At 38.5% G+C, this 14602-nt stretch overlaps 1 protein-coding gene and 2 pseudogenes across 1 annotated transcript; 1 reads left to right on the top strand and 2 right to left on the bottom strand.

The window, feature by feature from the left end:
* Positions 1–2471: 2471 nt before the first annotated feature.
* On the bottom strand, positions 2472–5020 carry LOC117624413 (annotated as a pseudogene).
* Positions 5021–5093: 73 nt separating this feature from the next.
* LOC117624199 lies at positions 5094–12039 on the bottom strand (annotated as a pseudogene).
* Positions 12040–13100: 1061 nt separating this feature from the next.
* Positions 13101–14148, top strand: LOC117625810 (ethylene-responsive transcription factor ERF091). Its single transcript, XM_034357374.1, has one exon. It carries the CDS (start codon positions 13159–13161, stop codon positions 13951–13953), a length of 795 nt encoding a protein of 264 aa, XP_034213265.1. The 5' UTR covers positions 13101–13158; the 3' UTR covers positions 13954–14148.
* Positions 14149–14602: the final 454 nt, after the last annotated feature.

The following is a 14602-nucleotide window of genomic DNA, read 5'->3' as shown; positions in this document are numbered from 1 at the left end:
ATCATTGCACGTGCACGTGCACGTGCTATAATTATTTCGGATAGAAGGCGTACTACAAGAAGAAGTAAATTTCTTTCCACGTCATCATCGGGGAAGCCTGATGAAGATGAACCATGTGAGAGGAAATTTTTTTCCATGTCAGTCATCGGAGCCTGATCATCAACCACATGAACATGAGTTGTCTCTGAGTTTCCTCCCTTGTTTCCAAGCTGATATTGTTGATCCTTATAAAGGTGAGCCGGTTGTGGTAGGAGCATATAATGATTTAATTTTGTGTTGTGCACCCACGTATTATCAACGTGATTACTACGTCTGCAATCCATACACCAAGCAATGGGTTGGATTCATATGCGATCCCTACTATCGAAAGCAAGCAGTAGATGTAGAAAGATTTAGTTTCAGCTTGTATTGGATTGCAAGGTTGAGTATAGGTACAAGGTTGTGTGAATAAATGACGATAAATTGGACTTTCCCGAGGTTTCCAGCGAATTCTACCTGGAGATCTTCTCTTCTGAGACTGGTCAATGGACAAAGGACTTGTAAATAGCCCACGGAGGTTTTGTTTTAGCAAATTGGCTCCCTACCCCGGGGTTGCTCACAATGGAAGCTTGTATTGGTGGAGTGATGTTGGGGGCTTTACTTCGGGTTGGATCTCTACTCTCCTCGTGATCAGCTTGGCGATAGTATATATGTCTTTCATTACATTGATAAGCCTGAAATCGAATCTGGAAGGTTTGACTTCCTAAGTAAGTGTAGACGAGGAGGAGGAGAAGGGTGTCTGTGGATGTGCCTCTTCTCCGCGACCAATTCAGATCATGATGATCCTGCTCACACTCTAGGTGCTGTGAGTGGGAGTTGAAAGACGATGGTCATTGTGTTTGGGATTGGGATTGGAAAGGTCATGGTCAAGTCAAGGAGACTGCAAAATGGTGTTTGGTAGACACAGCTCGCATGTTCGACTTAATCTCGGCAAATCCTCTCACCAAAAAGTGGAACGATGAGCACCACGGGAGGACAAAAAGGGTTTCGGTGGTAGCGATCCAAATAATGAGGATGTCTTGTATCTACAATTGTTTGGTCACACTGTCATGTACAACACCACTTGGACCACTCAATTCACACCTTTCAGTTTAAGATGAGGAGGGAGATCTGTCTTCCCAGTCTTTCCTTTTGTGCTCCCATGGTGGCCGCCGCCAATACTTACCAGTCGTTCAAATCATCATCATGAAACGGAAGAGCAGTACACATACACATGAATCTTAAATGCATATTCACATATGTATATAAGTGTGTTAGAATTGAATAGGAAAAACAAAGTGATTTTATTATATTTCGAAGAAAATAGTAAGGCTAATTGACCTTTTACACTTAGCATATTAATTTATTCGCCACCACACTTAGTTTAGAATTGTTTAGACTATCTTGTATTATTTGGCTCTTATAGGCTAATTGGCCCTTACACTTTGATTGGTGAGCTTATTAGCTCTCAACATATTTCGATTTAGATAGCTCTTGGCTCCCTAGTAGTTTGGGAGTTGATTGGTTCAACTCCACATTCCATTGTGGTTGCATGCCTATTTATAGGCTTGATCAACCGACATGCTTTGTTCCACCGACTTGGGAAGATTTCTTGCAACCACATGTTTGTATGCTCTAGAGATTTCTTCCACCGCCATACTCTGGCCATTCACTTATCACTTTTTCTAGAATATTCCACCATATTCATTTTGATTTGCTGCCATGCAACTTCTTTATTGTGAGCTCTTGAATTCTCTAGATTCTTCTTGAAATCTTAAGCACAAATGTGCATTATTTTCAACAAAATGATTAACGAGTCATTGCATGGACTTTTAGGTTGCTTTTCTTGGATTGATGCAACTAAATATAGAATATTATTCCAGCAGAACATGGCATGTAATTTCCAGCTTCAAGATATAATTCAGAATTTTCTATTGCTCTACATTCTCTAACAATAACCAGTCACAAAATTCTTGATTTAGATATAATGAATGATTAGAAACAATAAAATTAGGAATATAGCAAGCCACGTTGGAACAGAACAAACATCGTGTAGGGAAGAGGAGGAATAAAATTAACAATTGTATGTAATTGCGTAGATAGAATTTGCTCAGTTTGGACCCCCCTCTCCCTCTTCTTTTTTTTTTCCCCTCCCCAGCAGCACTATCATATGAGAGGCAAGACAATACATATATTCTACCAACTTTGTGAACAGCTTTCCATCCTTTCTCCACGCCAGTCGAAAGCCCATTCCTATACATAAACACACCCACCTCACAAATCAGATGATCGTACCCACCAATGTTAGAGAAGATTGAATGTCCTGTCTACTTGGACAATCACACCATAACATTGAAACGTGCATCTCATGCACCGAAGTGGTTGCTTACTTTGACACGGTTAATGTAGAAAATAAATAAGAAGGGAAGAAGAGAAAAACAGACAAGGCAATATAACGTGGTTCGGCTTTACAATGCCTACACCCGCAAGAGAAGAGAGCTGTATTGCTTATTCATGACAACGCAGAGATAACCTTCTCTGATTTATACAAAGGAACTTTCATGCCTGCCGACTAACACATTAAAGAACTCTACACTTCCCAATGTTACAACAATCAACTACTTAACATAATAAATATGAGATGGAGAATTTTAATAGTCAGTTTCAACAGTTAATTCCTTCCAACTGCTGATGTCATTAAAGCAGGCTTTGAATGAAACTACACTCCAACATTGGGAAACAAGGAAGATCCAGGATTTAATGTAGATGCACTTGAGGTCGAGTTGTTCTCTGTCTGGGACACGTTTTTCCTCAGACAACAATAAACCAAAGAGTCTACACCTGCCTTTGTACGCTGAAACCGTATCCTGACTCTGCCACTAAATGTTGACTGACTTATTACAGGATGATTTGAGATACCGCGTTGATTGTAAGAATTCATGCCTCCACGATCTTCCCTGCTGAAGCTACGTTCACAAAATGAGGATGATGCTTGCTTTCCACCATCTGATTCAGAGATGTATGGAGTTCGTTTAATAACTCTCTGTTCCTCCTGGTCATGACCATTGTATACTGAATTGAATTCCGGTACCCGATTCATTGCTTGCTGGAACATTAACACAGATGATGGTGATGAAACTCGCACAGACGAGGCAGATGGGTGCACGTGTGTATTATTGCTCTGCAACATGGCACACCACCCATTTCTAAAGCTTGGCGCCTGAAAACCACCATAGATTCCAGGGCCACCATACTCATGAGCCTCATTAGTAGTGGAGGCTCTTCCATATGGTGGGCTTGGAAATATTTCTTGACCTTGCAAGACCTTATGGAATTGGAATGATTCCCCAAAGCCTATGCCGGTTGAGATAATCTCAGAGTCTGCAAGTGACTTTCTGAGACCATTACCTCCAGCACCAGCAGCAATCCCAGGAACACTAGAACCATGAAAACCCCTCCTTGGTTCAGATGGATGTTGATTCTGACCACCTAAACCCTCAGAATGATTATCAAAACCCAAAATTTCTTGACCTTGCAAGACCCCAAAGTCTGATGCTCCAATAACATCTGTACGAAAAAAAATGTTACAATCAACAAATTATGTTGCAGAGACAGTGTCACGATGAAATTTTCTAATCTGAATGCACGATATACTAGGAACTAGAAATTCTGTTTTTGCTGCAGACGAGCCACTCCCGGCCCTCTTCAAACCAGCTGCCATTCAGCTATGAGAACTAGAAACAGAACCAGATGGCTCGATTTCCCATGGGGAAACGCTGCCATGCTTACTTGTGTCTATATCATCGCACCTTACCTGCAAGAGTTTGAAACCAATGTATTTAGTGCTAATGGCATGAACTTATCACCTTGTAAGTTAGCATTGGCATACTACAGAGCAGAGAAAACATCATTTGTGATATTTAGGTTAATACAGCTTTCAAGGCAGTAAAAAATAACTCAACAAATCCTTTTGCAGTTCTAAAGACTTGACAGCTACAATATGCAACACCGATGTCTATGAAACATTAAAAATATTTCTGAACATGATAGGGTTCAAATAATTAAGGCCCTGAGCTTCTATCCACAGGACTATGAGTACGGTGTTTTGATCAACATAATAGAGGTGAATCTACACTATTGCCTACAAATCAGGAAATCAAACCTTGATTATTGTGTACACGTTTTTTTGCAACTCCAAGGCCTTTATTCCTTCCTGTAATTCAGTACTTGTGCAGCAAGCCATATTGGCTGCTCTCTCTCTTGTATATATATGGTCCCTATATCAATGAAAGAATTATTGCTTTCCTCTCTGTTATTCTTTCACAGGACAAATTTTGTGACAAATACAAGAGCAGATTTATCCCTTCATAGCGTGATTTAGCCAAAAAAATGTGCTAAACCCTCATGACATTTCATGACAAATACAAAGAAGTGTTAGCAATTCATTTTAGTTTTAACATGGTGAAGATGTCATACAATTTTCGTTATTTTTTGCCCTCTTGTCCAGTGCCCCAAATGCTTCAACTCTTGTTAAAAAGGCTTACACCAGATTTGTTCAGGAAATGGTTTTGCGAATCTTAAATGTAAAATCAACGAAGTAAATACACAAACAACTAACAAGGAGGGGGATTTAATTCTACCCCTACCATATATATTAGTTTAGAGAACCGAAGGTGCGGCAGCAAAGCAGTAATGCATGCTCATGTAAAAGTTTAAGATAAATAAGTTCCAAATGCTTTTGAAGACAAAAATAGGATATATATATATATAGAAAAGCTCTATCAAAAGTAACGTACAACTAGACACCTCCATTTTGAACCAGGCCATCTTACAGGATCCAATTCACTAATCCCAGTTATCAGCCCAGTGTATCTGCCAAAAATAAATTTTAATTAAAATTGAACTTTAAATACTTCAACTATGTCAAATTTAAGAATGTCAAACCTTCGCTCTGCTGCATCTGTTTCGAAATGCATTTTGAACCGCATTCATCACATCTGTGATAGTACTATAGTTTAATTGCTGGCTACGAAGAGTTGGATGAACATTGTATGAGAATCATGAATAAGGGCATCCAAAGTTTCTTGAACCGAAGGATTCATATCCCTAAGAAACAGCACTGCATCTCCGGATACGAGCTTCTTCTTGTTCACAAACGCACTCCACCCAGTGGTAAGAAAATGCCTTTGTGGCTGCCCCACTCAAGCCAATGGAAAGAAGAATAAAAATCAGAAACTCACTGAATCTAAAATATTCCATTTACAAAGTGCATAATAAAACCCTAATCAGATTGCTATTGTTTCATGAAGAGATAAACCACCAAATAATGAAAACAAAACATGAGATACCTTTTTGCATATCCCTGTATATATGTCTGAACCTCCACTCCAGGCCATGCAGATCCTTCGCTATGAGTTCTTGTGAAGGCCTTTGTTGATTGTAATCCTACAAGCATAATTTAGTTGTCTCAAAATAAAATACGAACTTATACTTGATTAGACTTATGAAGCATTTATAAAAATCATTTCAGGTAATGGAAATCTCAAACAGGTTATGCTGAACTACATGTGGGGGGGGCAAAATGAACTACGAATACCAGGGGAGGAAAGCAATCTTCAGCAGCGCGACGAAGAACAGAGAAGCCTCCGTGACTGCTAGTATCTGAAGCAGTAAGGATTTTTGCAGAACATACGGGGTGTAGTTGACTTCCCCATTGATTCGACATGCTCCTCCTCACCATCGGCATCAGTTTCCCCTTCCCACAATTTGTGTTAAATTTCCAAATCAGATTAATGCAAAATACTGACTTCGAGTTGTTGAAATATTCAATAGCATAACTGCGTTGGTTAGACATATGAAAAAAAATTACATGACCAACATGAAAACCAAAAGACAAACAAAAGTAACACACTGGTTGTTCAAAAAAATATTTCTATACCAAGCAAGCAGCAAGAGCACCAAAAGAAACTAAATTGTCCTTAAAATAACACACGCAGCACAAAATGAAACTAAACTTGCCCACACCTGGACTTATAAATTCGTTCTTCAAACAGCAATACACTACCAAAAAGTTTTTGCCCACAAAACACAGAGAGGTAGAGGTTGGCTGACAAACACATAATAGATCGTCATACAGGTGCATGATAGAACCCACTGCAAGCAACACGTATGGAATAATACTTGGAGGGTGATGAAAATTAAAAAGAAAACATAAATATAGGCAAATTACCAGTACGTCACCTAACGAGTAGCTGATGCCAGTAGCCTAAAGCACTAATATTCCAACCATTTTGTAGTTACAATAGAATAACAGACAGTTTTTGCACCAATTCTGGTGAGATCTATCATAAAACCAAACCATCGAGAACTTGAAGCTCTTGCTAGGTCCTGGACTAATCCACGGCAACAACTACCTGTGCAGATTACGCATTACCCTCCTACTGCACAAGAGCTTCAACTGTTCACGACTTCTGAAGCATGCAACTCTCGTACAGTTCAAGCCATTCTCTTTTGCTAGCACCAGTTCTCATATCCAGCACTCAGGCACCAAAATTATATTTTGTGAGTTCTTGCTTAATTTTTGTGACAGTGAACTTTCTATAGTCTTCCGAGTTAGTTTGCTGACTGCGGGTATCCTCATCTCCCTTGAATACTGAACCACCATCTTCTGCTTGTGTGTGCTTTAGAGGGCTAGTATTACTTCTAGACCTCTTATTTACTCTTACACTCCGGTCACTCATCTCCATGTCTTGAACAGAGTCCATGCCCATTTCATAGTCATCTACCCTTGAGCATTTCCCGTGGGAAGCAGTCTTTAGCTTGATATCCAGTGCTGTTTCATTCAGATGAACAGAAGTCAACTCTTGCTGGAGTGAATCAAGTTTTGCCTGTGCAGCTTGTAGCTGAAGAGACAGGGAGTCTGCCCTATTGTTTGCATCTGCGTGTGCTGCACGCTCACTGTCCAGAAGGCCTTGAAGGATGTGAACAGTACTAGTTCTCTGCTCATTATTTGATTTTAATAATGATTCTATTTCCTTCTCTCTTTCTTCAACTCTTGCCTCCAGAAGAGCAACTTTAGAATGAGCTCCCATCTCTGATACACGAATTCTCTCTAACTCATCATCCAAGTCTCTTTTTTCTCTTTGCAAACTTTCAATATGCCTCTCAGCCCTCTCAATTTGGGCCAATCTTTCCCTTGGCAACTTCTGCATCTCACTCTTTTCCTTTTGAGCAACATCCGCTTGAGCTCGTGCTTTATCGGCAATATCAGTCGCTCTTGTGGCTTCTTTTTCAGCTATTTTACACGTTTCTTGGACTTCGTCAAGTCTTTTTATTTCAGATTCGCATTTCTGCCCCAGAAAGATCTTCTCCTGCTCCAGTATCTTTTTCTCTCTCTCAAATAAATGGGCCTTTGCATTTGCAGCTTTAATTTTTTATTTAAGTCCTTGATTTCAAGCTTCACCGATGGTATTTCAGAATCATAACTGTCTACTTTTGATTTGGCAGTCTGCAAAGAATGTGTAATAGTAAAGTACCACAGCATTGATACATACACAAATCCTTGAAAAGAGAAACCACAAAAGAAATGCAAACACATACAAAATAAGAATATTTCTTCATCCGAATTTCAAGGAATTGGAGTATGCATTAAGGGGTGTGTGTGTGTGTGTGTGTGTGTGTGTGTGTGAGAGAGAGAGAGAGAGAGAGAGAGAGAGAGAGAGAGAGGATCACCTTCTCTGCCAAACTACTAGCGAATTCTTCCTCAAAGCATCTTCACTCTTTTTTGTTTCCTTATTCGACGTTCTTGGACAATTTCAGCTTTCTCTAGAGCAGCTTTTGCTTCTCTAAAAGCAATTTCATACTTGCGTTTCCACTCCTGAGCCTCCCCTTGAGCAGACTCAGCTTCTTCCCGAGCAGAAGCCAGCTTCACCAGCACTGCACGGGACTTGAGAATTGCAATTTCAGAACTAGCTTGATCTTCCTCAGCCTTCTGCTTTGATATGACCTGTTCGTACTTTCTTTTCTCCAAAATCCTTATTGCTTTGCAAAATCCAATGTTTTAACCAAGCTTGAACATCTCTCACCCAGTGAGCTGGAATTACTCTCTAAGTTATTTATGTGGCCTATAGATTCATCAATTAACTTCTTCTTGTCATTGATAGCATCCTCACAACGCTTCAAATATTCAGACTTCTCACTAGACTCCAGCTGCTGGTTCAGTAACCCCAACTTATCTTCTATTGAGCGGCATCTCAACTTGAGAGTACTCTTCTCCAGCTTGGCCAATCAGTCTCTTGGCAATGTTAAGTATTGGACCTTCCAAATTGTGAATTTGGATTGCATGCAATACACAATAATACACACTCGTACATTAATAAATAATAATAAAAAAGCAAAATAAAGACAATAGACAAACCCCTTTTGTAAGAAAATGGTCAGTTTCTGCCATTTTGCTGGACCGTGACTTGCTGCTTCATAGCAGAATAGAAGACCATCAAGAACCTAGAAAACAAAATCACAGTTTATATATATATATATATATATATATATATATATATATATATCTCAATTAAAATGTTAAAGATACCAGGGGCAAGCCACTGTTGCTTACCTTCAGAACATTATCAATATTAGCATCACTAGCATGGCAAGCTATTCTCAGCTTCCTTTCCGTGGCTTCATTCAGGACAGGCAACATGTGCTGAGGGCGAGGAGGAGTAGCAGATGAAGGCTGCATTGGTGAAGAACATGCCAATTGGTTTTGTAGTTGGTTTTATAGGCTAGGTTGTGTAACAGGTGATGTAGGAGATACTGGTAAAACGACTGGAAGTTGAAAAGAAGGAGGACAATGACATGAAGTAGAACTGGGGCAAGGAGAAGGCAGTTTCTTAAAAGGAAAAGTAGCCACATCATGTGCATTGCAGTATTTGAACATTGCAACTCTGCCTCCATATATGCATGAGTAGCCAATTTAAATGAATAAGACCGGTATATAAGAGTTGAGCTAATAAGATATACATATCCATATATACTGCCAACAAACTATTTATTATCACAAAGATTTCAATTATATATGAGGCAAGAACGCTTTAAGATTCTTATCTTTTTCTTTAATTATTAAGATACAAGCCAAAAAAACTCTTGGCAATACAATCTCAAAAGAAAAGAGATATTCAACATATGCAGAGTGTGCATGTAAGAGCACTATATGCATGTGTGTAGGTGCATTTGCGTCTAGGTGTGTCTTTGATTCTAAGCGGCCAAGGTCAATTGAAACAAATTGTTTTTCAATTTAGTTCTAACTGCGCCCACATCCTACTAAAACTAAAGTTCGTCTTATCTAGGACTCTACCTCAAACTCCTTTTTCAGCTTTTTGTGGATAAAAACTAATAATTTAGAGCCTGTTGCAAAATACCACCCAATAAGAGAGTTCAAGGAGTACACAAACCTGCCATGAAGACGATATGGTAGGCACCGCGCCTTTATTTAGAGCATCAAGATAAGAATGTGTGATGCCAACTAGAACCGGACCCATCATCATAGTTGCCCCAACTTGCTTCGGTCTTGTTCTTTCAAAAACAAACCTTGTCAATGTGTCTAGCCCGGATCTGAATTCAGGCCTTAATTTGTCCAACTGCATTAGAAAAACTTAGCCTTCAACACAACTAAATATCAATAAAGAAAGTAACAGATTTGAGTATGACCAACAAGAGAGAGATCAAAGACAACAGTAAGTCACTGACCTGAATTTCGTCAAGTCTCTGTAGATCATGTTCGTTGTTCAAAGGCCGTACAAGGGTGAAGCATTCTCTATCTGGAAATAGAGCTCGAATGGAGGCTTGTATCTATATTGGCCATTCATACTGTACAATTAGGGACACCATGTCCAACATACATAGATAACATAATTCAAGAGTAGCAGTGCTCAATGTGCCTAGAATGTCATAAATAGTTAACAAGCGTAACCTAAAAGCAAATAATGCCAGTTTAACAATACATGTACAAATTGGCAAGCAAATTCTTGACAATAAAAGGTCAAGATTGCTCTCTCTCTCTCTCTCTCTCTCTCTCTCTCTCTCTCTCTCTCTCTCAACACAAAAAATGCAGAATCTTGTCAAATGAACTAAGACGAGCCATATAAATACCTCATTTTTTGCAACTACATCCCTTTTTTCTGTCATCATCTAGCTTCAAAGCAAGCTCCAGATAGTCACGGGGCGTTATCCTTCCACTATCCTCGGATAAATCCAGATAGAAGTCCTGAAACCAAGGCAGTGTAAATTACCACAAGGGAAAAGCCACATAACATATTCTACTCAATACACTGTGTATTCATACGTCGATCAAAAACAAAATAACCACAACAGAGGAACCATTAGCATAAGAACAATAGGATTACAATAATTCTTGTAGTAGATGGCACAAATATTAAAGAAACAAGTTAATTCAAAACCAATTACCCTTAAAAGCCACACAAAGATTGGGGAGAAGTGCCCAATTTCAGAAGCTGTGGTTCCTCCAGAGGCTTTAGCACGTATATGTTTGGTCATTTGAGTGACAAGAGAGATACAATCGAGTGAACCTTCATCTATACCACCCATCTAAAAGAAAAGGAAAGTAAATTACGAAGAAGAAACTATAGATCACATTCAAAGAGGAAGGATCAAAGTCTCAGCTTAAGTTTTCTCACCTGGTTGTAAATAAACATGCTAGATAAGAGAACAGCTAAGGAAAATATCTGTGTGCTATATGTTTCCTGTCAGATAAAAGTGAGTCATAAGTATTACAATCAGCTTAAAAAGTCTGTATTGGTTACAGAACCGATACAATGGATAATGAAAATTATGATAATTATAAAAGGAGCATATACTAATATGTTGTTAAGTAAGGGAATGAACCCTAAACGTCTGATCAAAGGCATATATTCCTTCGATACCCAATAGTAACAGATTGTATTCAGTTCCATCAAGAGCAGTTCTCTTAAAGGGTGCACTCCACAGCCATATCCCTTGCTACATAGACCAATTATAACCAACAAATTCACAACTTGCTTCATACGTAAATTATTTTCTAGAGTATGAAACCATCATTAAGTTTTACGTGCCATAAAACTTCAAATTTCAATAACTAATATAGCTCAATTCAAATATCCATGTATAGTTATTACCTAATTAGAGTATTATACATGTAAAATTTAATATAAATAAATAAATATACACATAAACGGTCCTATTTGTTTTAAGTCGGTTTATAAAAGCTCAAAATCAAATTAAACTAAATCATATATAGTCCGGTTTAATTTTTAAATTGTTTGATTTTTTTTCTTGGTCAAAATCAAACCAAATTGTACTAGTTTGGTTTGCCTAGATTGATGCCCACTCCTAGGGCAAAGTATGTATATTATTATCATTAACCAACACAAGCCTACAACATTACCCTCTCAAAATGATAACTACACTAATTGCTATTAATAATATCATTTGGTTTCAAGTACTTGCATTGATCTGCCACAAAAAGATTTGCAGAGATTTCTTGGAACATCAACTCGTTTTCAGAAATCAATCAATGAATTTTTCAACCACCCCTTAAGTTTTTTTATTTGTTTGCTCAATATTGAGAAAGGAGGGAGGAAAACTCACACATACAAGAAATATGCACGAGCTTGAATCCAAGATCACTTAGTCGTCCACCAAAAATTTGGGCCAATCGAACTGACACCTCATTGGAAACCACCAAAAGAGTTGTATAAAGACAAGAAATACTTAAAACGTAAAGTAGTGCGGGTACCAACTATGCATAAGAGCCCAAGTATATGACTAAAAGATGGGCCTAAATAAAAAATTGTAGCCCAATTCTCTCACAGACTAAGCCGAATGTCCAAGCCTCTTGGTCCTCTTCACTAAGTCAGCGAGGGTTACCAAACAGATTTTAATCTTGCAAAGAATATGTGCTGATTTGACCACCAATGGAAGCAAAGAGAGGTGATCAAAGTCAAACCCCTTTGGCTCTGCTGCATACATTTCTTTCTAACACGGCTCATTCAAATGCACCCATTGATTTTTGCGATCCCTTGCTGCACAAGTTTCTCCACTCCAAAAAAACAAACAATAAAACATGTTAATACGCCGCATCTGTGTAACAAGAACATCCCTTGCTTTGATCTTCAGCAATCAAACCTCCCCTTTTGTCCTCTCAGCCCTTATTATTTTCATTATCTTTTCTTTCTTTCTTTCTTTCTTTCTTTGTTTTTTGGTTCAAATTATTTTATTAATTAATATTCTAAGGTGAAGCGTGCGGCTTCTTTGTGACATTGATAGCTTTATTAATGCACCTTCTTCTTAATCAAAGCTGGCAATTCTTGTGCTCTAAGATATGCCAGCTTATTGGATACCGTGTTCGATCACCTGCTTCTGCTCTGCCCTTCTGGGTCTCTTGGCTAAGGCCTAAGGGTCTGATTGTTTGCTTAGCAGAGAGTTTTCGATTTCGCCATTTCTCCCAATTTTCCTAGAACCAAATAAGTTTATGCAGATGTATTAGCAGAAAGGATCATCATAAGTCAAAACTTAAATCACTTTATAATGTCCTTTGAAGAAAGGGTGGCACTTTTCAACTTTAAAACTAGCAGTCTCTGTGGGAAGAGATATTTTAAAAAAATGATACCAATGAGAATTAGGATTGTTTAATAGGGAGAGATGTAAACGTCCCAATTAAAATTCAACTTATTATACTCTAGCCAGCTTTCAATTCTTCTTCTGCTCTGTTTCTTATGCAATCTTCATGAATTTGAGGGAGGTTTGAAAAATATAAAATGCCAAGTACATAGAATCTACAATGTACATCGATAAAGCCGCGCAAATGATTAGAACAACCGCACAAGTCGATGTGGGAGACTTTAAAAATTAATCCCACTTCTTATTTTAAGCAATTAAGTCCTAAAATCCTGCATGAATTTAGCAGCTGGATTGAGCTACAAGTTTGCAGCTGAGTTCCCATTCATAATTTAGAGCACAAAAGCATATATATCTTAGCTGTTCACGCGTCTATTTTTAGTGCTTTATATTCCCCAATTCTCAATCTTCTCTCTCCCCTCATATCTACTTTGTGAGAAAGTGAGAGAGTTGGTTTTGAGATTTGGTAACATGGCTGTACATAGTGATCCTCATGCAGCACAGGTTGCATCTGAAGCTATTCTAGAGAACGTGTGGGCGAGCTTTATCGGTGTGGATGGAGTGAAAGAAGAAGCAAAAAAGACAACAGAGTTGTCTAAACCCTGGAAAGAACTGCCTCCTCTTGATGGGAGAGGAGGGTCAATGGAAATTCTAGAAAGGCTACCAAGTCTAGGTAGGTGGATATCAATGGGAACTGAGGCCTGGGAAGAGCTTCTTGACAGTTGTGTTGTTCCTGGACACAATATGGAGGTGTCAAGCAATGTCAAGTTAGAAGGCAATGGGGCTGCGAACGCAGAATTTGAAGCAAAGGTTGAGAAGAGAAGAGAGAAAGTGGAAATTATGAAGCACTACCGCGGAGTTAGGAGGCGGCCATGGGGTAAGTATGCAGCAGAAATTAGAGACTCAACAAGAAAAGGAGCTAGAGTTTGGCTTGGGACTTTCGAGACTGCAGAGGAGGCAGCTTTGGCTTATGACAAGGCTGCTTTGAGAATCAGAGGCTCAAAAGCCAATCTCAACTTCCCTCTTGAAACAGTTGCAAAGGCTATGGGGTTGGATTGCTTCAACATCTGCTCATCCACAAATGTTTCGAATTCGCGGAAGCGAGCATTGAGGGAGTGGGAAGAAAGTGTTGAGGCAATGACTGATGGAAAACCTGCATTGAAAAGGAAGGCAAGCATGCAAAACATGTTGGGGGATGAATTTGATGTGTTTGAGTTCCAAGACCTGGGAAGTGATTATTTGGACAGTTTGCTGTCTTCTTTTTGACAAAAATCTTGTACATGAATGCTTCTGTCTGTCTCTAAACATTCTTTGTAGTTGCTAGTCAAGGAGAAGCTGTATAAGGTATTTTTTTTCTTTCAAACTAGCCTTAGAGGAAGAGTTAGCATAACATCATATAAATCACCAAATTTCCCATGTATTTTGCAACATTGATCAACAAGGTGCTAAGTTAAGGTTGCATAATTTGTTCAGATGGAGAGGGAGATTTTTAAAAAAAAAAAAGTTGGAAAATGAGATAACATATCAGAACAGATTCTAAACAGAGACATAAAGGTTTCTATGTAATAGTACAATTCAATTATTTGTCATATCTCTCTTTTTAAAGAAGAGATGCCAAGTTCAAATTCACCATCTCTATCTCATGTCTATCTATTTTCACATGCTCAACCATCTTTTCATAATTAAAAGGAAAAAATAAAGCAAAGCCACCCACTATAAACCGACCTTAATTTTTTATAATTACTTTTTTTTGTCTCCCTATTCAAGGTCAACCCTACCATACCTTCAACTTATCTAATTACTTTTTTCTTACCCTTTTATAATAAGAAAATTTTAAAATGTATTGTCCAAGTTTAGTCTATTATGAATTACCATTCTCCTACTTTAAGTAAAATGAGGTTGATCGGCCATTACA

Source organism: Prunus dulcis, chromosome 4, assembly GCF_902201215.1.
Source record: "Prunus dulcis chromosome 4, ALMONDv2, whole genome shotgun sequence".
NCBI lineage: Eukaryota > Viridiplantae > Streptophyta > Magnoliopsida > Rosales > Rosaceae > Prunus > Prunus dulcis.
This window is presented reverse-complemented; position numbering and strand designations above follow the sequence as displayed.

Bases quoted from the DNA above. Each gene is read 5' to 3' on its own strand.
- LOC117625810 (XM_034357374.1), top strand. From the start codon at position 13,159: ATGGCTGTACATAGTGATCCTCATGCAGCACAGGTTGCATCTGAAGCT.